Source organism: Cervus canadensis, chromosome 19, assembly GCF_019320065.1.
Source record: "Cervus canadensis isolate Bull #8, Minnesota chromosome 19, ASM1932006v1, whole genome shotgun sequence".
Taxonomy (NCBI): Eukaryota; Metazoa; Chordata; class Mammalia; order Artiodactyla; family Cervidae; genus Cervus; species Cervus canadensis.
Genome location: NC_057404.1, coordinates 34,964,021 through 34,984,372, shown reverse-complemented (window position 1 = coordinate 34,984,372; position 20,352 = coordinate 34,964,021). Strand labels below are relative to the sequence as shown.

The 20,352-nt window shown below is 35.6% G+C and overlaps 1 protein-coding gene across 2 annotated transcripts in view; it reads left to right on the top strand.

The window, feature by feature from the left end:
* The window catches only part of UNC5C (unc-5 netrin receptor C), a 395,140-nt gene that overhangs the window by 211,163 nt on the left and 163,625 nt on the right, over positions 1-20,352 (top strand). For both annotated transcript variants that reach the window (XM_043438628.1, XM_043438626.1), the window contains exon 2: positions 8,480-8,701. In XM_043438628.1, the coding sequence (XP_043294563.1) occupies positions 8,480-8,701 (222 nt within the window). The remainder of the gene's footprint in view (positions 1-8,479; positions 8,702-20,352) is intronic.

The window sequence follows — 20,352 nt, the reverse complement described above, 5'->3', positions numbered from 1 at the left end:
ATAGCTACAAGTAATGTGATCTTTGAACACAGGTATTAGTGGAGACATCACATAAGGCTTTATGGAGTCAGTAGCATTGATTTGGGAAGGTTTAATGTAGTGAAGAAACTGATACTGGTTATTCTAGGCAGAAGCAGTAGGTTGCATGTGGAATTATCTAATTTCTCCTTTTCTTAATTTAAATAAAAACTCAAAAACACATTAAAACATAGAAATCCTCCATAATCGAGCATGTGAAAAATCCACTCCAAATAGAGGAAAAAAATTCCCCCTAAAGCTCTCTGATTCTTCTCCCCAAGAAGTATTTACTGTTAATATTTTTGAGCTTCAGCTTCTAGGCTTTGCCTTACACTTTTTCTTGTGATTTATTGATGCAGCCATCTACACACACACACACACCCCTCTCTTTCTGCCCTCTCTCCTTTCATTCCTTCTTTTCTGTCTTCTTTAACAAAAGTTGTATCACTCTATACAGATTGGCTGAAACCTTGTTTTATTTGCCTAGTGAATAATGGATACCCTTCTAATTTAATACATACAAATTTGCCTCCTAATTTTTATTGATGAAATAGTGTTCTCCTGGATGGATATATCATTAATAATTATCTGATCATTCCTTAGTTTGTTGTTAAATTGTTCTCAGACTCATTTAAATAGTTAATTTCAGCTGCATTTTGTTGCAGTATATCATTTATTTGTTTAAATAAACAATGCTGCAGTGAACATCTTTGTACACATTTATGTTTTGATGCCATTATGTCTGAAACAGGGATTCCAAGAAGTGGAATAACCTACTTGGGTGTATACATAGAATATAATTTTTATTTGTATTGTCATATAGTCTCTACTGTGATACCAATTTACACTATAGCCAGTATGTGCAAATGCACATTTCCTCAAAACCTCATCAATCATGCAGTATATTTTAGCTAATATGATAAGCAAAAAGAAACTTACTATCATGCTTTACATTGCATTGATTAAATTATTTGAAGAAGGGAGCAAACTTTTCTAAGAGCATGGTGTATAGAACACAGGGCAAAGTAGAGACTGTTGGCAGGAAAGCACTTAGGATTTTACGTTAGCAAAAGTCAGAAATTATAAGGCTTAAACTGGGGCAGAAGTAGGTGCCTCTCTTTCACAGCTAAGTGCATGTCAAATAGCATGCTGACTTCATGTCACTGTTAATAATGTATGGGGATTATTTGGAAATTATTTCCTTAAATGCAGAAAAAAAGTTTTTTTCTTTTGGAGTTAGAAATCATGCAGTACTTTCAAATTGTCCAATACATTTAAGGCATTATATATTCCACTACTTAAATTTAAATAATGAATCCAATAATATGTTACTTGTAATATAAGTCATAGTCTTTGTCTTTGAAAGGATATTTTAATCAAAATATTAAAAATAAGCCAAAGTCTCATTCAAATAGTTAATTCCAGTTGCCTTTTGTTGTAATATATCATGAATTATCTCTCTGATGGATGAGCAGCCAAATGCAGATAAAATTAGCTTTGCAGTCATTCATTTTAAATTGCTCTTGAATCATTTGGAAGTAAATTCCATTTCAAAAGACTACGCTCCAGGTCTCAGACAAAGAGATAATAGTCCTATATTTTATGATATAAGCAATAATAGCTTAAGTCTTATGATTTAGAAATATAGAAACTTATGTATTAAGTTCATGAAAATTAAAGCTTGATATATAGCAATAAAACCAGAAACCTAAAGCTTCCTAGATTGATGTTCGTAGCATAATATTTTCCTGTCAAAAATTAGGTGGAATGACAGTCTATAAAAATAATACATGGTGCAAAGCTTTCTCTTCTTGTATATAAATGAAAAAACAAAAGGCTAGATGAGATAACAGAAAAGGAATACTGAGATTTACCTGATATTGAAATGAAAGTGGTAATATCATTGTTGAATAATGGTAGAAAGTGGAAAATTATATCATGTGTTAGGGAGGGTAAAATGAAAAATAATGTTAAATGTGAATCAAAAAGGCAGTATATCTTTAAGTTAATACTGAACTCAACGAACAGAATAAAACCAAATTTGGAAAATTTTCTTTGTTAATTTGAATGAACTACATGTAGAAAAATTGTTTAGCTGTTTAATTAAATCAGTTTGTCCAAATAGCATAATATGGACAGTATTAGCATCTGGAATGTGCCTTTATGTGTAATGACTTAGGATAACTGTAGTCCGTTGTCAGAAATAGCTTCACAGTCTGAAGTTGCTATTCACAAATCGAGTTCCCATCATCTCCCTGAAGACTTTAGGAGGCTCTTTGGATATTTATATTAAGAAATAAAGTGGTAAGAGGATGCATTCATTGCTCTAGCTGGCTGAAAAATCTAATTGTTCTCTTATAGCTTCAACTTTTGCAGCATGACCTTAATACTACTATCAAAAAGCTGGCTTATTTGTGCAGTAAAATGAATTGCATGCTAGGAAATGATCTCAGTAAACAGCCTACCAGTTCAAGGTAGAATCTCAAACCTTGTTTATTATTCTCACGTACCTCTAGTGCCCTAAAAATGTTAACCTCGGTGTGACAGGAATTGTATTTGTTTCCGATCAGGCCTTTGGGTGGGCACTGGAGTACATCAAAGGGAAATCCAGTAACAGATACAATCACACACTTTCCCTTGAACACCACTGCAGACACACTTGCTTAGAGAATTGATTGGTACCTGAGTTTCTCAGTCTGAAACGAAGCCATCTCTTCTTCTAGAAAATATCTGATCACTACAAGAAGCCGGGAAATACCAGATAAGTTCTAAAGTGGATATCCACTAAGTAGGATGCAGTTTTAATCCTCAGACTTCACATGATGTCAAACACTCAACGAAACGATATTTATAGACAGGGCCACCTTCGTGGTATGTGACCTGTGCTGTCACACAGCGCCTATGCTTTGTTTAATACCCTGCTGTAAGCATCTCAGAATTCTTAATACATTTTTTTCATTTATTTTTATTAGTTGGAGCCTAATTACTTTACAATATTGTAGTGTTTTTGTCATACATTGACATGAATCAGCCATGGATTTACATGTATTCCCGATCCCGATCCCCCCTCCCACCTCCCTCTCTACCCGATCCCTCTGGGTCTTCCCAGTGCACCAGGCCCGAGCACTTATCTCATGCATCCAACCGAGGGTCGTGGCTAGAGGTCAGCTCCCAAGGACAGTATGGTACTTAATACATTTTTATACAAAGGATCCCCAAATTGTCATTCTGCACTGGGCCACACAAATTTGATAGCCAATCCAGTCTGTAGATTTTACTATTTTTATGACATCTTATATTTGTAAATGAATTTGAGGCACTGTAAACTCTAAAATACCTTGTGGATCTGTTAAGAATGCTCAAAGTCACATTAGTGTGAGCATTTTGTTGACCTTCTATAAGTGCCTGATACTATACTAGACTTATGGAAAATAAAAACAACTGTAGACTCTGTCTTCAAAAAACGTTCATACTAGTGTTAAGAATTTGTTATATATTTCTGCTTTGAAAATTGGGAATAGTTGGATAACTCTGGTTGCCAAAATTGGAAAGTAGATTTCTCCATATGTGAGAGGCAAATTTATAGTGTGAAAAGCAAAAATGCTCATGAAGAGGTATTTGTAGGTGAACACTTGCAGATGATATTTTTTTCCTTATTATATACACATTTTTCCTTATTAAATACACATTTGGAGATGATCACTTTTTCTTTGTTAAATACATATAGATATAACCATGCTGGATATTTAAATACTCAGCCATTTTTCTTTATAAATCTTGATTGAAGAGAATTGACTTGCTTGTTTGATTTTTTTTAAATTACTCTAGCAAAAATAGAAGATATCATTAAAAGGCAATTTATGTAATACTACTATATCTGGAAATCAATGCTGACACTTACCATTTTTTGTCTAGAGCAAAGAAAGTTTTCTCTTAGCATGCTTAACCTGATGGTGGGTGAGCTGTTTTCTGGGACATTTTCCACAGTTGGGCATGGTACCCAGGCCATCTGTTGCAAATGATGAAAGAAAGGGTTTCTCAATAGGGAGCCCACTGATAATCAGTATAGTTGCACTTTGTCTTATCTATTTTACTATGTATATCTTACTGACTCGGGGTCTTGAAAATTACCTTTATAAATGTCATTCTTACACCCGAATTAAGTACTAGAAGTGATGTACCATATTGCCTGATGTGAATTAATCTAGGGCATGGACTTAAATATACTGTATCTGTAGCACAAGAAATATTAATAAACTAATATGCTGTGATTAGTTAAGGCATCTCTCTTGATCAAATTTAAGAATGGGGTTCATACATAGACTAGAATGATGTATTAAAGAAACACTGGAGTTATGATGAAAACATTTTAAATGATATAAATAATTTTTTAATAAGTTACATATTGTTATTTAACAGACATCCTGAAAAATTAATAATTTATGAAGGCTCAAATTGAGACATAGAATTATTTCTCTTTCCTTGTAGTGATCATCTATGTTTTAAAATTCAAAATTAAGGAAATTCAAAATTAGTTTGTTCATACATTTTCTAAATACATCAAATCATTACTGGTTTTTCCCCACACTTAACAGAACCCTGTTTGCCTTGAAAACATATGTGTGACTTTTTCTCAGACTAGCCCATTAAGCTTCACAGTAGTTTTCAATAAAATAATCAGATGAATTTTTTTTTTTAATCACTAAAGCAGTTCATGTCATTTTATCCACATTTGAACTTGACTGTAGTCAGAGATGAAGTGGAGAATGAAGAGATAGATGTATTGGCTAGGCTGCTGCTGCTGCTGCTAAGTCACTTCAGTCGTGTCCGACTTTGTGCGACCCCATGGACAGCAGCCCACCAGGCTCCTCTGTCCACGGGATTCTCCAGGCAAGAACACTGGAGTGGGTTGCCATTGCCTTCTCCAATTGGCCAGGCAGGGTAATCAATTTTTAGTCCTTCTCTATCTTTCTGTAGGATGTAAATATGTAACTACTTTTGCTATTACTGAATAAGGTAAGGTGGCATACATTCACCTGGTATCTTATAATCATCATTCCTTCTAAAGGAACAAGTCTTATCTTCTAGAAGAATGACTGAAAAAAAGGCTTTTTACATTTTTCTTACTTGAATAAATATATTATTATGGAATACATACACATGTTGTATGTATAAATATACATAAATAGTTAAAAAATTGAGTTACCCTCTGCCTTTGTGAGTAATAATGGAAAACAGCAGTTAACATTTTACAGAATTTGAGTCTTATATTTTGTGGCACATTATTGATCATCGGCACGGTCCATCATTACATAGATCAGTAAGTGCTTCAGAAGAGAAAAACAACAAAAAATGGAATAAGGCCTTCAAGACATCAGCTGCACCCTGATGGGTCTGTCAATACCTCAGTTCCCTGTTCTTTCTTGCACTGTGTTTATTTAGGCACTCTTGAGTGTTCTTGCACATTGACTAAAGAAGCTGAAGTTGATGGAAATGAGGCTATTCTGGAGTAAGCTGACAGTTTGGGTCCTTGATGTCCAACAATTGAAAAACCAGAAATGATGCCCTGTCAGAGGAAAGTATACTAAGGAAGTAAAGTCAGAAAACAAGAGAGACGGGAAGCATTGCAGGGTCAGTCGTTTATAATTGTGGAGTGGTTTTGAAAGCTAGTTTTGTCTGTGATGCAGGTAAAGCCAGTTTTGACTGCAGAACAAATTAGTAGAGCCGCCGCCACCGCCAAGTCGCCTCAGTCATGTCCGACCCTGTGCGACCCCATAGACGGCAGCCCACCAGGCTCCCCCGTCCCTGGGATTCTCCAGGCAAGAACACTGGAGTGGGTTGCCATTTCCTTCTCCAGTGCATGAAAGTGAAAAGGAAAAGTGAAGTTGCTCGGGTCGTGTCCGACTCCTAGCGACCCCATGGACTGCAGTCTACCAGGCTCTTCCGTCCATGAAATTTTCTAGGCAAGAGTACTGGAGTGGGTTGCCATTGCCTTCTCCAAAATTAGTAGAGACTAGATGTCATTACTAATTGACTGTGATCACATGACCTAGATGGAAAAGTCCCAGGCCAAGTTTCTTAGTGGACAAATGTCCGCTTTACCAATGACTATCTCCCCAAACAGGGAAACAACTGAATAAGCGGTGAAATGACTTCCTAGATAATGTCTTAGCAATCAGTGTTTAACTACCGACACCATAATCGATACTTGCTGCTGAATATATGTGCTTTTTTTTTGAGCAAACTCAGGAAGATAGTGAAGGACAGGGAAGCCTGGCATGCTGCAGTTCATGGGATCGTAAAGAGTGGGACATGACCTAGCGACTGAACAACGGCAATACGTACTTTTAAAGAACTTGTAAAAGCTTTTAATTTTGGCCTCAGAGTTTCAACTTACATTTTTTAGCCTAGGGTGCTTAGTCAATGTAGGAAGTTAATAATAGTTTTGTTCTCCACTATCCTTCATAAGAAGAAAATTATCAGGGATAACTGAAATGTAGTGTATTAGATTCCTTTGTCTTTTGTGAAGTATAATAATAGGGTTTCTAAGGCACTTTTATTAGTTTTTGTTTTTCATTTGGAATCATGCAGAAACCAAGTTAAAGGAAAATATACCTCAAATTGTGTAAGTATCTGTAACAGTCTTGGGGTTTTGTTTTTCAGTGGTATTGGAACAGCAAGGTAGGAGCACTGAATTTGATAAATTTCAGTGTATAAAAAAATGAGGCTTTTGTTGTTCATATTAATACTCTAATATTATTAATATTCTAATGAGAATAAGTGTGACTAATAATATAACTCTTATGGTATTTGAGATATAGTTTCCAAATAAGACTAAACAGCATTGCTAAACTCTAGGTTTTACTGTGGAACTATTAATATTAATACTATTGGTTGACTTGATGTTATCATGTATATTTCCAGTGTTGAGAATAATTCTGAGTCAATGATAATTTATAATTAAAAGTTATAAATTAATAATTCAATAAATATTTTTGGTTAAGTGAATGAATATATCATGAAGTGGCATCTTTTGAAAATATTGACAGACTTGAATCTGAACTTAAAGATCTTTAATTCATATTTCTAGTATTCTAAGCTCCTTGCATAGTATTCAAGGCTTACCTAAGAGCCAGGTGGCTCAAGTGGAAAAGAATCCACCTGCCGACCCAGGAGACATGGGTTTGATCCCTGGATCAGGAGGATCCCCTGAAGGAGGAAATGGCAACCCACTCCAGTATTCTTGCCTGGATAATCCCATGGACAGAGGAGCCTGGCTACAGTCTATGGGGTCACAAAGAGTGGTGCACAATTTAGGGACTGAATACAGACACACACACGCACACAAGAGCCTTGTACTTTTCAAATAAATTTTTCTTAGGAAGTTGCTCTTGGTTTTGTCAGCTCTCAAGGGTAACACTGTGTAGTGGGAGGGGTGGTGCTATGTTGGGAAGATCACAGTTTGTGAGGGAAACAAACCTGGGCTTTGATCCCAGTTCTGCTATTTATTACCTGTGTTCTCAGGGCAAGATAATTATCACCCTAGATATTGTGTTTTGCCATGTGTAAAAATAAGAATAATCATCTAAATCCCTAGTTAAACAACTACTCACTAGACCTAACATATTGCTTGTTTAATAGCAGGCACTCAAATTACTTAATTAGATGATTTATGAATCATTACTGTTATCACACCAGGTTTGTTTTGCCCAATATACAGCAAGCCAAAATGCAGAGCTGCCTAGGTTTTCAAGAAAGAGAGCAGCTAAGTAAGGATATCAAGGAGCAAGTCTCAGAACCACCTCTTCAAAGGCAAGGGTTCAGAGTATTTATGCATGCATGCTAAGTTGCTTCAGTTGTGTCCAACTCTTTACGACCCTATGGACTGTAGCCCACCAGGCTCTTCTGCTTTCTCTCCGGCATCTCCTGCATTGGCAGGAAGGTTCTTTACCACTAGCGCCATCTAGAGGTAGCTATGAAGTAAGGAATAAAGAAGCAGGGTTGTCTAAGGCATGGGGAGCCTGGGGAGCTTGGGGAAAGGGGACTGGAAAAAGGTGCAGTTAATTGTTCTACACAGGTGTAACTCAGCTCAGGCCTCTGTTTATTCAAAAATGAAGGCACTTAGCAGGATCTGAGGGTGTTTTCAGCCCTTAGATGTCAAAATGTCATCCAGTGGACACTTGCACATGCCCAGTTGAAGGGGTCAATGTTCCTATACTGTTCAACTCAAGCTAGACACAGCTGATTTCAAGTTCCTAGAAAGTGATTCCTAAACATCTTATTGTTTAGGTGTGATGCCTCTTGAGGTACATGCAAGTGTTCTGTATACCTTGATTAATGAAGGCAGGTGAAATGGATATGACTAATGATTACCCACAGTTTTATTATTTTTGAACGAATAGCAAGTGAAAGGCAAATGGCTACAAAGTTCTAAACATTTTTCATTTTCTTGTTTTACCAGATGACGACTTTTTTCATGAACTCCCAGAAACCTTTCCATCTGACCCACCTGAACCTCTGCCACACTTCCTTATTGAGCCTGAAGAAGCTTATATTGTGAAGAACAAGCCTGTGAACCTGTATTGTAAAGCCAGCCCTGCCACCCAGATCTACTTCAAGTGCAATAGTGAATGGGTTCATCAGAAGGACCACATAGTAGATGAGAGAGTAGATGAAACTTCTGGTGAGTTTTCCATTGCATTTGCACTGCTGTTTAGGATTCACTTACTACTTTGATGTGTTGTCAATTATTGAAATTGAAAGTACAATGATTATCCTTTGGTAAAAAATTTTAAGGCAGTTTGGTTAAGATTTGGTGATATCATTCCCTGTATTGCAAAGTAAAATGTGATGAGTAAATCTTGACTTGATTCCTGTTGAACCCTTTAGAATTAAGGCATGGTTTATACTTAAGAGGACTTCCTTGATGGCCCAGATGGTAAAGAATCTGCCTGCAATGCGGGAGCCTTGGGTTCGATCCCTGGTTTGGGAAGATATCCTGAAGACTGGAATGGCTCCCCACTTCAGTATTCTGGCCTGGAGAATTCCATAGACAGAGGAACCTGTGGCCTATAGTCCATGGGCTCACAAAGAGTCAGACACAACTGAGTAACTTTCACTTTTACTTTATACTTAAGAAGATAAATGAGAGTGAATAGACTGAATTATGGTAAATAAATACCTTAGTGAAAGATGCCTTTGAATTTCACTTGTGTTATCAAGTCTGGTGTTAGGCCTAAATATCCTGGGATCGAGGAATGTTTTCAATTAAGGATAAATTGTGCTTGTTTACCAGCCCACTCCGGTATTCTTGCCTAGAGAATCCCGTGGACAGAGGAGGCTCGTGGGCTGCTGTCCATAGGGTCGCACAGAGTTGGACACGACTGAAGCGACTTAGCAGCAGCAGCAGCAGCAGTACTTGTTTACATGATTGCCAAGTAATTCCCATGCATAGTTTCCCCTTATATATTTTTAAACAATTTGTAGACATTGTAGATTCAAACTATTTGTATCTTTAACTTACATCTGAAGATGAATCCTAATTACCTAACTCTTCGCTGAAGTTAAATTCAGGGTGATTGAGAAAAGTTATATTGTGTGTTCCACAAAGAAAAGTGGTAGATTTTGATTAGAGTATATTTGCTTCTCACATTGTTAAAATCCTGACTTTATTGCTTTGTAAATATCATTCTTAATAGCAAAATACTAAAACCAAAGAGAGGATGGAGTAGATCTTAATAAACTGTAGGATTTACATTGGCTATAAAGGGAACTTTCTTGATAGAAATTTCTTATTCCACAATAGGTAACTTAAGAGAGTTGTGGAAACCCCTAGAGTTATTTCAAACTAGAAAATATATATATTTCTGCAGTGGTTCAAGAGTTTTTACTCTCCAGCAGGGAAAATAACAATCTGAATTTTCACATCCCTTCCAGATTTGTGATTTTTTTTTAATAATAATAAGACATACATTTTAATAATTAAGACTTTGTTGATCAATATTTCCAAACTAAATTGTGACAAATAAGACGAGTGGAAGCATTTAAATATCTTCGTTTTCTTTCATAAATATCTCTATGTAACAAAATGAATACATGTTTTCAAACTTCAATTGTAATTAATTCGTATTTGTATCCAAAGGTTGGTTAATGAGGGGCAAGCAGTGACCAGCATTTGAAGGAAATCTTTGTTCAGTGTCTCTAACAACTAAGAGATATTAGGTGATTGAACATAGACCGTGAGAAGCCTGAGAAGAGGCATCTTTGAAAAAAGAAAAAGCTTGTGAGACATATACTTATATAACACAAGTGGTCTTAGAAAATTAGGTGGCAGCTCCACATAATTGTCAGTTTGTGAGTCAGTATGCTCACTGCATGCAAGCTGATCACTGTAGAAATCACTGGGTATCCAGCTATATGGTCTCTTCCTTCAGGGAATTGGTCTATTACACCTCTTGGTCTAATTACTTAGTAAATAGCTCCACCAGATGTCTTCAAAATCTCAAGTGAATTGAGTTTTATTTGTTTCAGCCCATTTATTTGTAAAGATTTCAAACACACACATTTTAATAGTAAGAGGAAAAAGAAATAAAATCACAAAACTAAAATGAGAGTCATAAACATACTTAGGCTTGTCTTTACTAGATTAATGAATATGCTTTTATAGGAAGATTATAAATAAAAACAAAATTGCTCTGATACTGAATAAGTCTAGCAGCCTCATGCTCTCTTGGTTGTGTGTGTTTATGTGTATTTTTTTTAAAAGACAGTTCCTTTTCTTTCTTTTTTTTTATGCTTGTAGGACAGTTCCTTTTCATAAAGCATTATATTTTTACCTCCACAGAAAATTAATTAATATTGCCTATAACAATGATTAAAAATACATCTTAAAGCAACTGTAAATGAAAATATATGATATGTTTTCATTCAAATTCAGGATGGGTTAGATTAGAGCCGAGGAAAGATTTGGCAGCCTTAATACTTGCATATTCATATTTGGAATGGAATGCTTTTTTGTTGTTTTTCCTTTTCATCCAAAACTATACAGGATAGCTAGCATCCAGGAGAATGCATTACCTTTAAATATAGGAAAAGAGAGAGATACCCACAGATACTAGTATCTTTTGATATTGTTCTTAACATAATTCTTGTGTGCATGTTCAGTCATGTCCTGCTGTCTGTGACCGCGTGGACTATAGCTCTCCAAGTTCACCTGTCCATGGGATTTCCAAGGCAAGAATACTGGAGTGGGTTGCCATTTCCTCTTTCAGAGGATCTTCCCCATTCAGGGATCAAGCCCAAATCTCTTCCTTCTCCTGCTTGGTAGGTGAATTCTTTACCACTGACCACCTCCCCCCACCCCCGCCCGCGGTCATTTGGTGGTGTTCTTAACAGACTAGCCAATGCAATTAGATAAGATAAATAACTAAATAGTTGAAAACGATCATTTGGACAAATATGATTTTGTAGATCTGGAAAACTTATGCAGTTTCAAAGGAAAAAAATGAAAACCATTAAGAAAATATAGAGAAGTGGCTGATAAAGGATATACATAACCCATCAACTTTTCTAAGTACAGTCAGTTCAAATTATATTAAACTAAAATATATCATTTACAATAACAATGTAAAAATGTAGATACAAAACTATCAAAAACTTGGAGAATTTTAGAAAGAGATTAAAATCTACTCAGAGACCAAAAAAAAAAAAAAAATACAATGACCTGAATAAGTGGAAAGACATGTCTTGTTCCTAGATAAAAAGACAATAGTTTTAAATGTTTGCTATTTATAAATGAATATTATAAAGTAATTAGCCTCCAACTAATAAAAATAATTGGGGAAAAAATTAATGAATCCATAAAGTCATCAGCATTGTGTGAAAAATAATTTGTGAAAATAGCTTTAAAAATTCTGAAATAGTGGCACAATAAAGAGATATCAGCTCTTTTTAACTGTGTAATAAGGCTAAAGAAGTTTGATAAGACACACACGCAGAGAATAAGACACACAGATTAATAGACCCAAAATAGAAATCAGGAAATAAACATCTAAGGCATTTTATACTGATGGTGATAATTTCTAAATGCACAAGGTAGGCAGTTGGAAGAGTAAAATATAAATAAGTAAGTAAATAAAGTTTGAGTTCTAGCTCATTCTTTAGAATAAAATAAATTCTAGATGTTAGGGTTAACATCATCATCATTGTTGTCATTGCAGTCATCACCATCATCACTAGGAGAAAATTCTGGTAATTTATTTATTGGTTGTTTGGTTTCAGTGGTGATCAAAGCTTTTCTAATGAAGACAAAATCCAGAGGCCTTATAAGAAAGCATTATTTTAGAAAAAATTAAACATTATTAAATTTACATAAAGCGAAACCACAAAAACCAAGGGAGAGATATATACTAATCAAAGGGTTAATTTAATTAATGTACTACTAGCTCTTAAAATATTTTTAAGGAAATGATATGTATCCCAATAAAATTGAGCCGAGTTTAAAGATGGAGTTATAGGAAAGGAAATGTAAGTGGTAAATGCACATATAAGAAAATGTTGTCAAAATCAGAACAGTTGTTAGTGTACAGTGTTGATAAAGGAGTGGGATAGGGATATTTCATACTTTGTTGATGAGGTTGCAAGTTGACATAATCTTTTGGAAGACCAATTTGAAAATATCTGTCAACATCTAAATGTATATACCTTTTTACTCAGTAACTACAAATTTAGAAACTGTCTAAAAATAAAATTCCTGATGAGCACAAAGACTTGTGTGCAAGGTTGCCCATTGCACCCTTGTTGAAGTTAGTATATCAAGGGCAGTTCATCTCTAGGATGGAAACTGCACTGCTTTGTAAAACAATGAGATTTGTACACATGTGAAGTGGTAGAAAATTCTATCAGATAAAATTTGAAGTGAAAACCAAAATACACAACATTGCATGCAATATATGTCTTTATTATGTAAAAAGAGGATGCACATGTATTTGTCTACGCATTAGGATTTTCTGAAGAAACGTACAAGCAGTTGACAGCTCAGAATTTGGTGCAGTAAGAGTTTTTTTTTTTATTGTTTGATTTTCATTCAATCCTCTGAATGTATTATCTTCATGATAGATAATGAAATCTGAATTTTAAAGGCCCAAACTGCTTTATTGCAGCTCTTTGTCTGTTATCATAAATCTGTAACCTATCCACTACAGGGAGTAGAGAGATTTGTAGGCCTTCTTACATTAGAGCTCTTTGTTTACCATCTCTTTGCTCTTTCAGAACATTGTGAATGAAATTGAATTGCTTGGTTCAAACTTTGGGGGTTTTCCTCTGAAGTTAGTTTCATCTGCAACTTTGGTGCCCAGCTCTTTATTTAAAACAGTTTGAGTATTATTTTGTTATGGGCCTTAGTGATTATTAATATCAAGAAATGTTAGATTACACTGTCTTGAAATATATTAGATATCAGAGAAATTTTCTGGGCATTTTAAAAATCAAACTGATTCTCAGATGGCAAGACAGAGAGAAGTCATTGCAAACAAGTTTGTTTTTTTGTAGGTATCTCCTCCTTAGAATGACTTCCCTGGTAGCTCAGTGGTAAAGAACCTGTCTGCCAAGGCAGGAGACGTGGGTTTGGTCTCTGGGTCGGGCAGATACCCTGGAGAAGGAAATGGAAACCCACTCCACTATTCTTGCCTGGAGAATCCCATGGACTGGGAAGCCTGATGGGCTATAGTCCACGGGGTTGCAAAAGAATTGGACACTCCTTAGAGACTCAACAACAGCAAAAACTACCTTAGAATAATGATACCTGAAATCCGATACTTTGGAAATCAGATATATTGCCTTGTAACTAAGAAAAGCCAGCTGTATTCAGTAAGATCTCCATCAGAGGTACATTTTAATTGAAAAACTACAAAATAATAAAACAAAAAAAAAGCAAAAGTTTCTCTCCAACTGACAAAATTCTTTCTTTTAAATTATGAAGACATTAAATATGCTGAATTGCTCTGAAATGGTAAGTAAATGGTTATATTTATTCACTGAGCAAAGCCATTCCATAGATAATAAAATGCACTGATTAAAGATCATTCATTACTGTTACTGTTTGCTTTTCCATCGTTTAAATCACATTTTCATTTCTTGCAAATATGTTATATAAGAAACAGAAAAGTGAAAAGCAGCATATATTAGGTGATTTAGAACTTTTGAATGTTGAAAAGCTCTTGATATAGTAATAATCATCCATGTTCCTTCAGGATTCCAAAGAAATCTTGATCTGCTCAAAATTTTATGGCTACATTTTTATGAAAAGCTCAGGCTTGTCTGATTGGTTTTCATTTACTTGAAACCTTTTCTACCCTTGTTTCCATGGTGCCTAAGATTCACCATTGGAAAGTAAACATTTCCCCTCTATGAAGAAGCAAGGGAGTTTAGAAACCTAAGCCCTAGGTTCTCCCTCTTCATCTATAATTATTCTCTCGTTAGCAGAATGTTATCAATAGGACCAACATAACAGCAATGCAAAGAATTTCAAGCTTTCTACTGAATGCCATGAATTATGTCATTTAGTCATCACAGCAATCTTATGATATAACCTTGGGATTCTCCTTTTGCACATGAGAAAACTGAGGCTCAGCAGGATAAAGAAACCAGTTTGCCCAGTTGCATAGCTAAGAGGTGACAGTCAAGATATGAGCTCAGGTCTCTCTAATTCCAAAGGTTTTGCTCTTGGCCTGTACTCAGTGTCTGCCTGAACACTTCTGCAACTTTGTACACAGAACTAAGTTAAACAAAAAAGATCCATGTAAAACAATTATCCATTTTCTCAGGAAAGAAAATCTGGTTCTCAATGTCAGCTAAACATTTATCTTTCATGCTTTTCATCTCCCTTCTTGTCTTGTGTCAAGTTTTTTATATGTGGCCCTTTGTGGTTCTTTAGTAATCAAGATGGTGCTTAGGATTTGATTATTTTTATTTGTGAAGGTATTTAACATTTGACCAAATAGCAAAAAATAGAAAGAATTTCAGTTGGTGAGCAGAAGATGAGCCCTTTTTTCTAACAGGCAAAAAAAAAGAAGTTGATGAAACTACATGGACACAAATTTAAGTGAATTACCTTTACTCAAAATAGAGCTTTCAAAAAATATACTGTGCTCACTCAGGTCCTGCAAGAGAGGCACAGCTGCCGAATTCTTTCTCCTTTTTTATTCTTATTTTAGTTACCTCTTTTTTGCATTCCATCAGCAAAAACAGAAATCGCAACTTCACCCCTTACTCCAGCAGCCAAAGTGGTCATTAAAAAACAGTTAATTCCTCCTCAGAATTCTCCCCAAAACATCCTTCTGTTTTTAATTCTTGCTGCTACTCCCCTAGTAGAGTACTTATATACCTCTTAGATTATTTAAATAGCCTCCTACACCTTCTTGGTGTCAGCCTTTTTCCTCAGCAATCCATTCTCTAGCTAGTTATAGGCCTAAAGAATAGACCCAATGTTTATATCATTTCATTTTTGTAAATGTATGTCTTTCCTTTGTCCATTGACAAAGCGTATCCTCCTTGCTCATGTATTCAAAAGCGTTAGTACAGTCTGTTCCTAATCAAACTTTATAGCCTTATTTTAATAGTTTCTCCCCCACCACATGCCCTGTATACTAGGGCAGTTTGTTTTTTCCTCTTAAACTGTGTTCAGTAAACCACTAGTGTCTTGTAAGTGCTATTTGAGAAAAAGAAAACAAAAAATAAACAAAAGGCTTTGCGGTCAAATAATTTAGGAAGCACTGCAATAATTATATTCCCCTTTTGGAGAAAATATAAAGAATATTTGCATGTAGAAGTCCCAGTAAAGCTCTGAAGTGGAAAAACATTTTTTAACCTCATATTATTTGGTAGCTTAACTCTTTTTCTCAGAATCTCTGTTGAAATATCATGAAAAGGGACTTCCCTGGTGGTCCAGTGGTTAAGAATCCGCCTTGCAATGCAGGGGATGTGGGTTCAATCCCTGGTGGGGGAACTGAGATCCCACAGGCCACAGAGCAACTAAGCCGGTGCTTCAACTGAGCCTACACCTCACAACTAGAGAGGCTGTGTGCCACAAGGAAAGCTCCTGCATGACTCAATTAAGACCTGACATAGCAAACCAAACTAAATCAATAAATATTTTTTAAAATATCAGAGAACTTAACGTCAGACTAGGACATGATTTCGAAAATGCAACTCATACATTTTCAAAGGGAAATTATGTAGACTTTGTTTATAATTTTATTAAATCAGTCCAAACACTCTGCATTTTTATGCCTTAGGATCATAGAAGCTTTATTTCAGTGAGAGTAAATTCAGTGAATTACTGGCATGCTTCTCATTAAGTCATATTAAAGTGAATGTAGTCAGATTTCTGTTATCATGACTTAACGGTCCTACTTATATGGAACTTTAGGAAATAAATCTGGTCACCTCCTGGCCTACTCCTAATTTTGGATATTTGAAATGGACAGTTACCACTTTTCCTTCCCCAAATTCTCTGTCCTCTTCAGTCTAAACATTATGAGCTGAAGAGTAAGCTCCATGAATTCAGGGACTATGTCTATCTTTTTTGCTATTCTAGTTCCATGCTTAACTTGTTGTTAGGTACTTAGTAGGTGCTCAAAAACTATGTGTTGTGTGAAACAGTGTTTCCTTATACCGTACTTTGGGCTTCCCAGGGGCACTGCTGCTGCTGCTGCTAAGTCGCATCAGTCGTGTCCAACTCTGCGCGACCCCGTAGACGGCAGCCCACCAGGCTCCCCCATCCCTGGCACTCTCCAGGCAAGAACACTGGAGTGGGTTCCAGGTGGCACTCGTGGTTAAGAACTCACCTGCCAATGCTGGAGTCCTAACGGATGCGGGTTAGATCCGTGGGTCAGAAAGATCCCCTGGAGGGGAAATGGCCACCCACTCCAGTGTTCTTGCCTGGAGAATCCCATGGACAGAGAGCTGGAGGGCTACAGCCCATGGGGTTGCAAAGAGTCAGAAACAACTGAAGCGACTTACATATACTGTACTTTCCCCCATTCCACCTCTCTTAAAATCCTACTCATTCTTAAAGAAGTATCTCTAAAGTGATATCATAGGTGAGTATTTCTATAAAACCCCAAGTCATAGCATACACATGTCCACACTTCACTTATTTGTGCTTCCATTTTCATTATGCTCATAAATGTAAATGTATACTAGGGTAAACCATATAAAGTTATCAATATTCATTTAGAGGTACAAAATAGTTTCTTATAATTTAATATCATATATTATTTATGATATATTTATATACTCACATAAATATGAATATGTGTATGTATATATATATATATATATATATATATACTCTGTTTTTTCAGCTGGATTAGAACAGTACAGTAGGGCCTGTTTTGTAAAACTTTGTCTTTTATAAAGTTTATAATACATGGCATTAACACAGAAGATGACAAATAAAAGCTTGTTCTGTGGGATTGTAGCCATTCATCTTACTAAATTTGGATAACTGAAATGTAGTGAGACATACTGATGATGTTTTTATTTGGAATACTTCATGAATAGACAATCTGAGAAATGCATAAAGCATAATCTTCTGTAAGAGTAGTGTGATTACTCTTATATATGTAGTATGACTTTATATATGTAGTGTGATTACTCATATATGTAGTGTGACTATTCTTATATATAATGTGACTTTACACATTAAATACGCACATCAAATTGATTGTTATTCTCTGTACAAAATAATTATTCTAAACTTAGTTCTCATATGCTGGGAAAGATTGAAGGCAGGAGGAGAAGAGGATGATAGAGGATGTGATGGTTGGTTTGCTGGCATCACTGACTCAGTGGACATGAGTTTGAGCAAGCTTCGGGAGTTGGTGATGGACAGGGAAGCCTGGGGTGCTGCAGTCCATGGGGTCGCAGAACCAGACACAACTGAGTGACTTGAACTGACTGAACTGAGTTCTCATTAATAGAGTGAATATTTTCTAAAGGAAGTTAGGTGGACTTCGTTTAAATTTTGGTAAATGATGCATGAAATTTGGAAGCCCTGTTTGAATTTTATTTCATATTTTTTAATTTTATTCAGTGGAAATACTGCCTTTATAAGAATAGAGCTTTTAAATTTATAATATGTTTGTATGTCAATGAAGGTAAATGATTCTGAAATATAAATCAATTGTTTTTTATTCGATTTCCTTCTCAGAGGTCCTTCTCTCAATACTGGAAACTAACAATTTTCCTTTTTGGTATGAGACCAGCCCCAAAGTAAAAATAGAAAATTGGCAAGAATCCATGTAGTACATTGAGGCTTTTCCACTGAGTCAATCTGATAACTTGGCAAGAAAGTAGTTACCAGTTAGTGATAACAGAATAGTAATTGTCCCCAAATATATACTTTCTCTTATTCTTCTTTTGTTAGTGCTCACAATTGATTTATCTTAATTTCACATTGGCGTTGTCTTTAAACAACTGGACTCATGTGGCCAACATAATCCCAACTGCACTTACAAAAGTTGGTTGATCAGAGTTCCAGAACTTGGATTGTAGTTGCTTTCATTTTGTTCTAGCATGAAAATGGTCTTGGCTGAGTGATTTGGGCTCTCACTGTATATGAACTTGGCTTTTGTTTCCATTCTTTTCCTAACTTACAAACAGAAGTGAATACTTGAAAAATTTGGGGCTACATGTTTAGATTCCTTTGTTTCTAATGTCATTGTCATGAAGTTTTTATTGTTGTTGTGTGTTTTATAATTCCAGTATTTGCAAATATCAGTATTATAGATTCTTCACATACTGCAAAATGTTCTGACTACACCATATTTATAGAGCTATATAATTTTAATTTAGCTTTATCCCATGGGGAAGATTTTTCACATTTGAGTTACATACTGTATAGAAAAAAGTAACACCAGTATTTTTTAAAACAGATACAGCCCAGAACATGATTACAAAGGAAAAGCATAAACACATCACACCTTTCAATGCAGTTTTAGCTAGCTGTGTTTCACTAGAAGAAAACAGAAATTTTCTAAAATTATATGCAGTGAGAGTTTTAATGTAATGAATACAAAGGAATTCTCCCCTACCAATTAATACTTAGGGCAAGGTTACTTGTAATGCATTACTCCTTTTTCTTGCTACAACTAAGATGAAAGCATTGATTAATATAGTGTAATCAAGAATATGCATATAAGTAGATATATAAGAACAAACATATGCATATGTGTCTGAGTGTGTTTGTGTATGTGCCTTTGTAAACTTTGAGAAGATTGAATGCTACCCACCCCTAGGCTCACATAGAAACTGCAATAAGAAACTAGAGTCCAAGGACCATTCTTCACTAGATTACTTGCAACTCAAACAGGGCATTTCAGGTAGCAATTCTGCCATGTGCCCGGCAACCATATATATGCCATAGCTTAGAGTTTTAATATGCCCACTTCAAAGTCAGAATAGCACAGTGTTAAAACCCATAATGTATTTTTAATCTAACCTTTGGCTAATATATGTGAAGGTTTTAAAAAGTTTCTTGTCCCTTACTTTAATGGGAAGGAACATAATTAACAAGAATCCTGGGTTGTAATATGAAATGGATTTATTATCTTAAGAAAGTTTAAGAAACAATTTCAGCCTAAAAAGAGGGTTAGTTTCCTAAATAGCATGGCTTTCTCTCAAAATTCAGCTGTCCTTGTTTGGTGTCTCTACCTATTGTGCTAAATATAAATAAACCTGGTTCATAATTATACAATAACTACCCAGGTTGTTGTCCTTATTCTGTGATGTCACAAATTGTTACCTGTTCTATTTGAGGCTCTGAATCTATCACTAAATCTTCCTATCTGATATTCTCCCAATAATTGGCTCAAAATTTTCTTTCTCCTCACCCCAAATCTTTGGGGCATTTTAAAAAACAGAATAGAGATTTTTTTAGTTTAAAATGCTACAATAACAGTGAATAGTGTGTGCATGCTCACTCACTCAGTTATATCCTATGGACTGTACCCCACCAGGCTCCTCTGTGCATGGGATTCTCCAAGCAAGAATACTAGAGTGGGTTGCCATTTCCTTCTCCTGGGGATCTTCCAGACCCAGGGATCAAACCCAGGTGTTTTAGGACTCTTGCATTGCAGGCAGATTCTTTACCACTGAACTGCCAATTACCTAATGCTAAAAGTTGAGGAGAGAGGCCTTCACTTGCTCTGGAGTCTTTATAGACTTCTTACCCAAATACCATCAATCCAGAGTCATCTCTTAGCTAGAGATTTTCAGAGCCCCCTTGGGGATACCTGTTGAAATAACTACTCTTGCCAACTCCTCTGAAAAGTC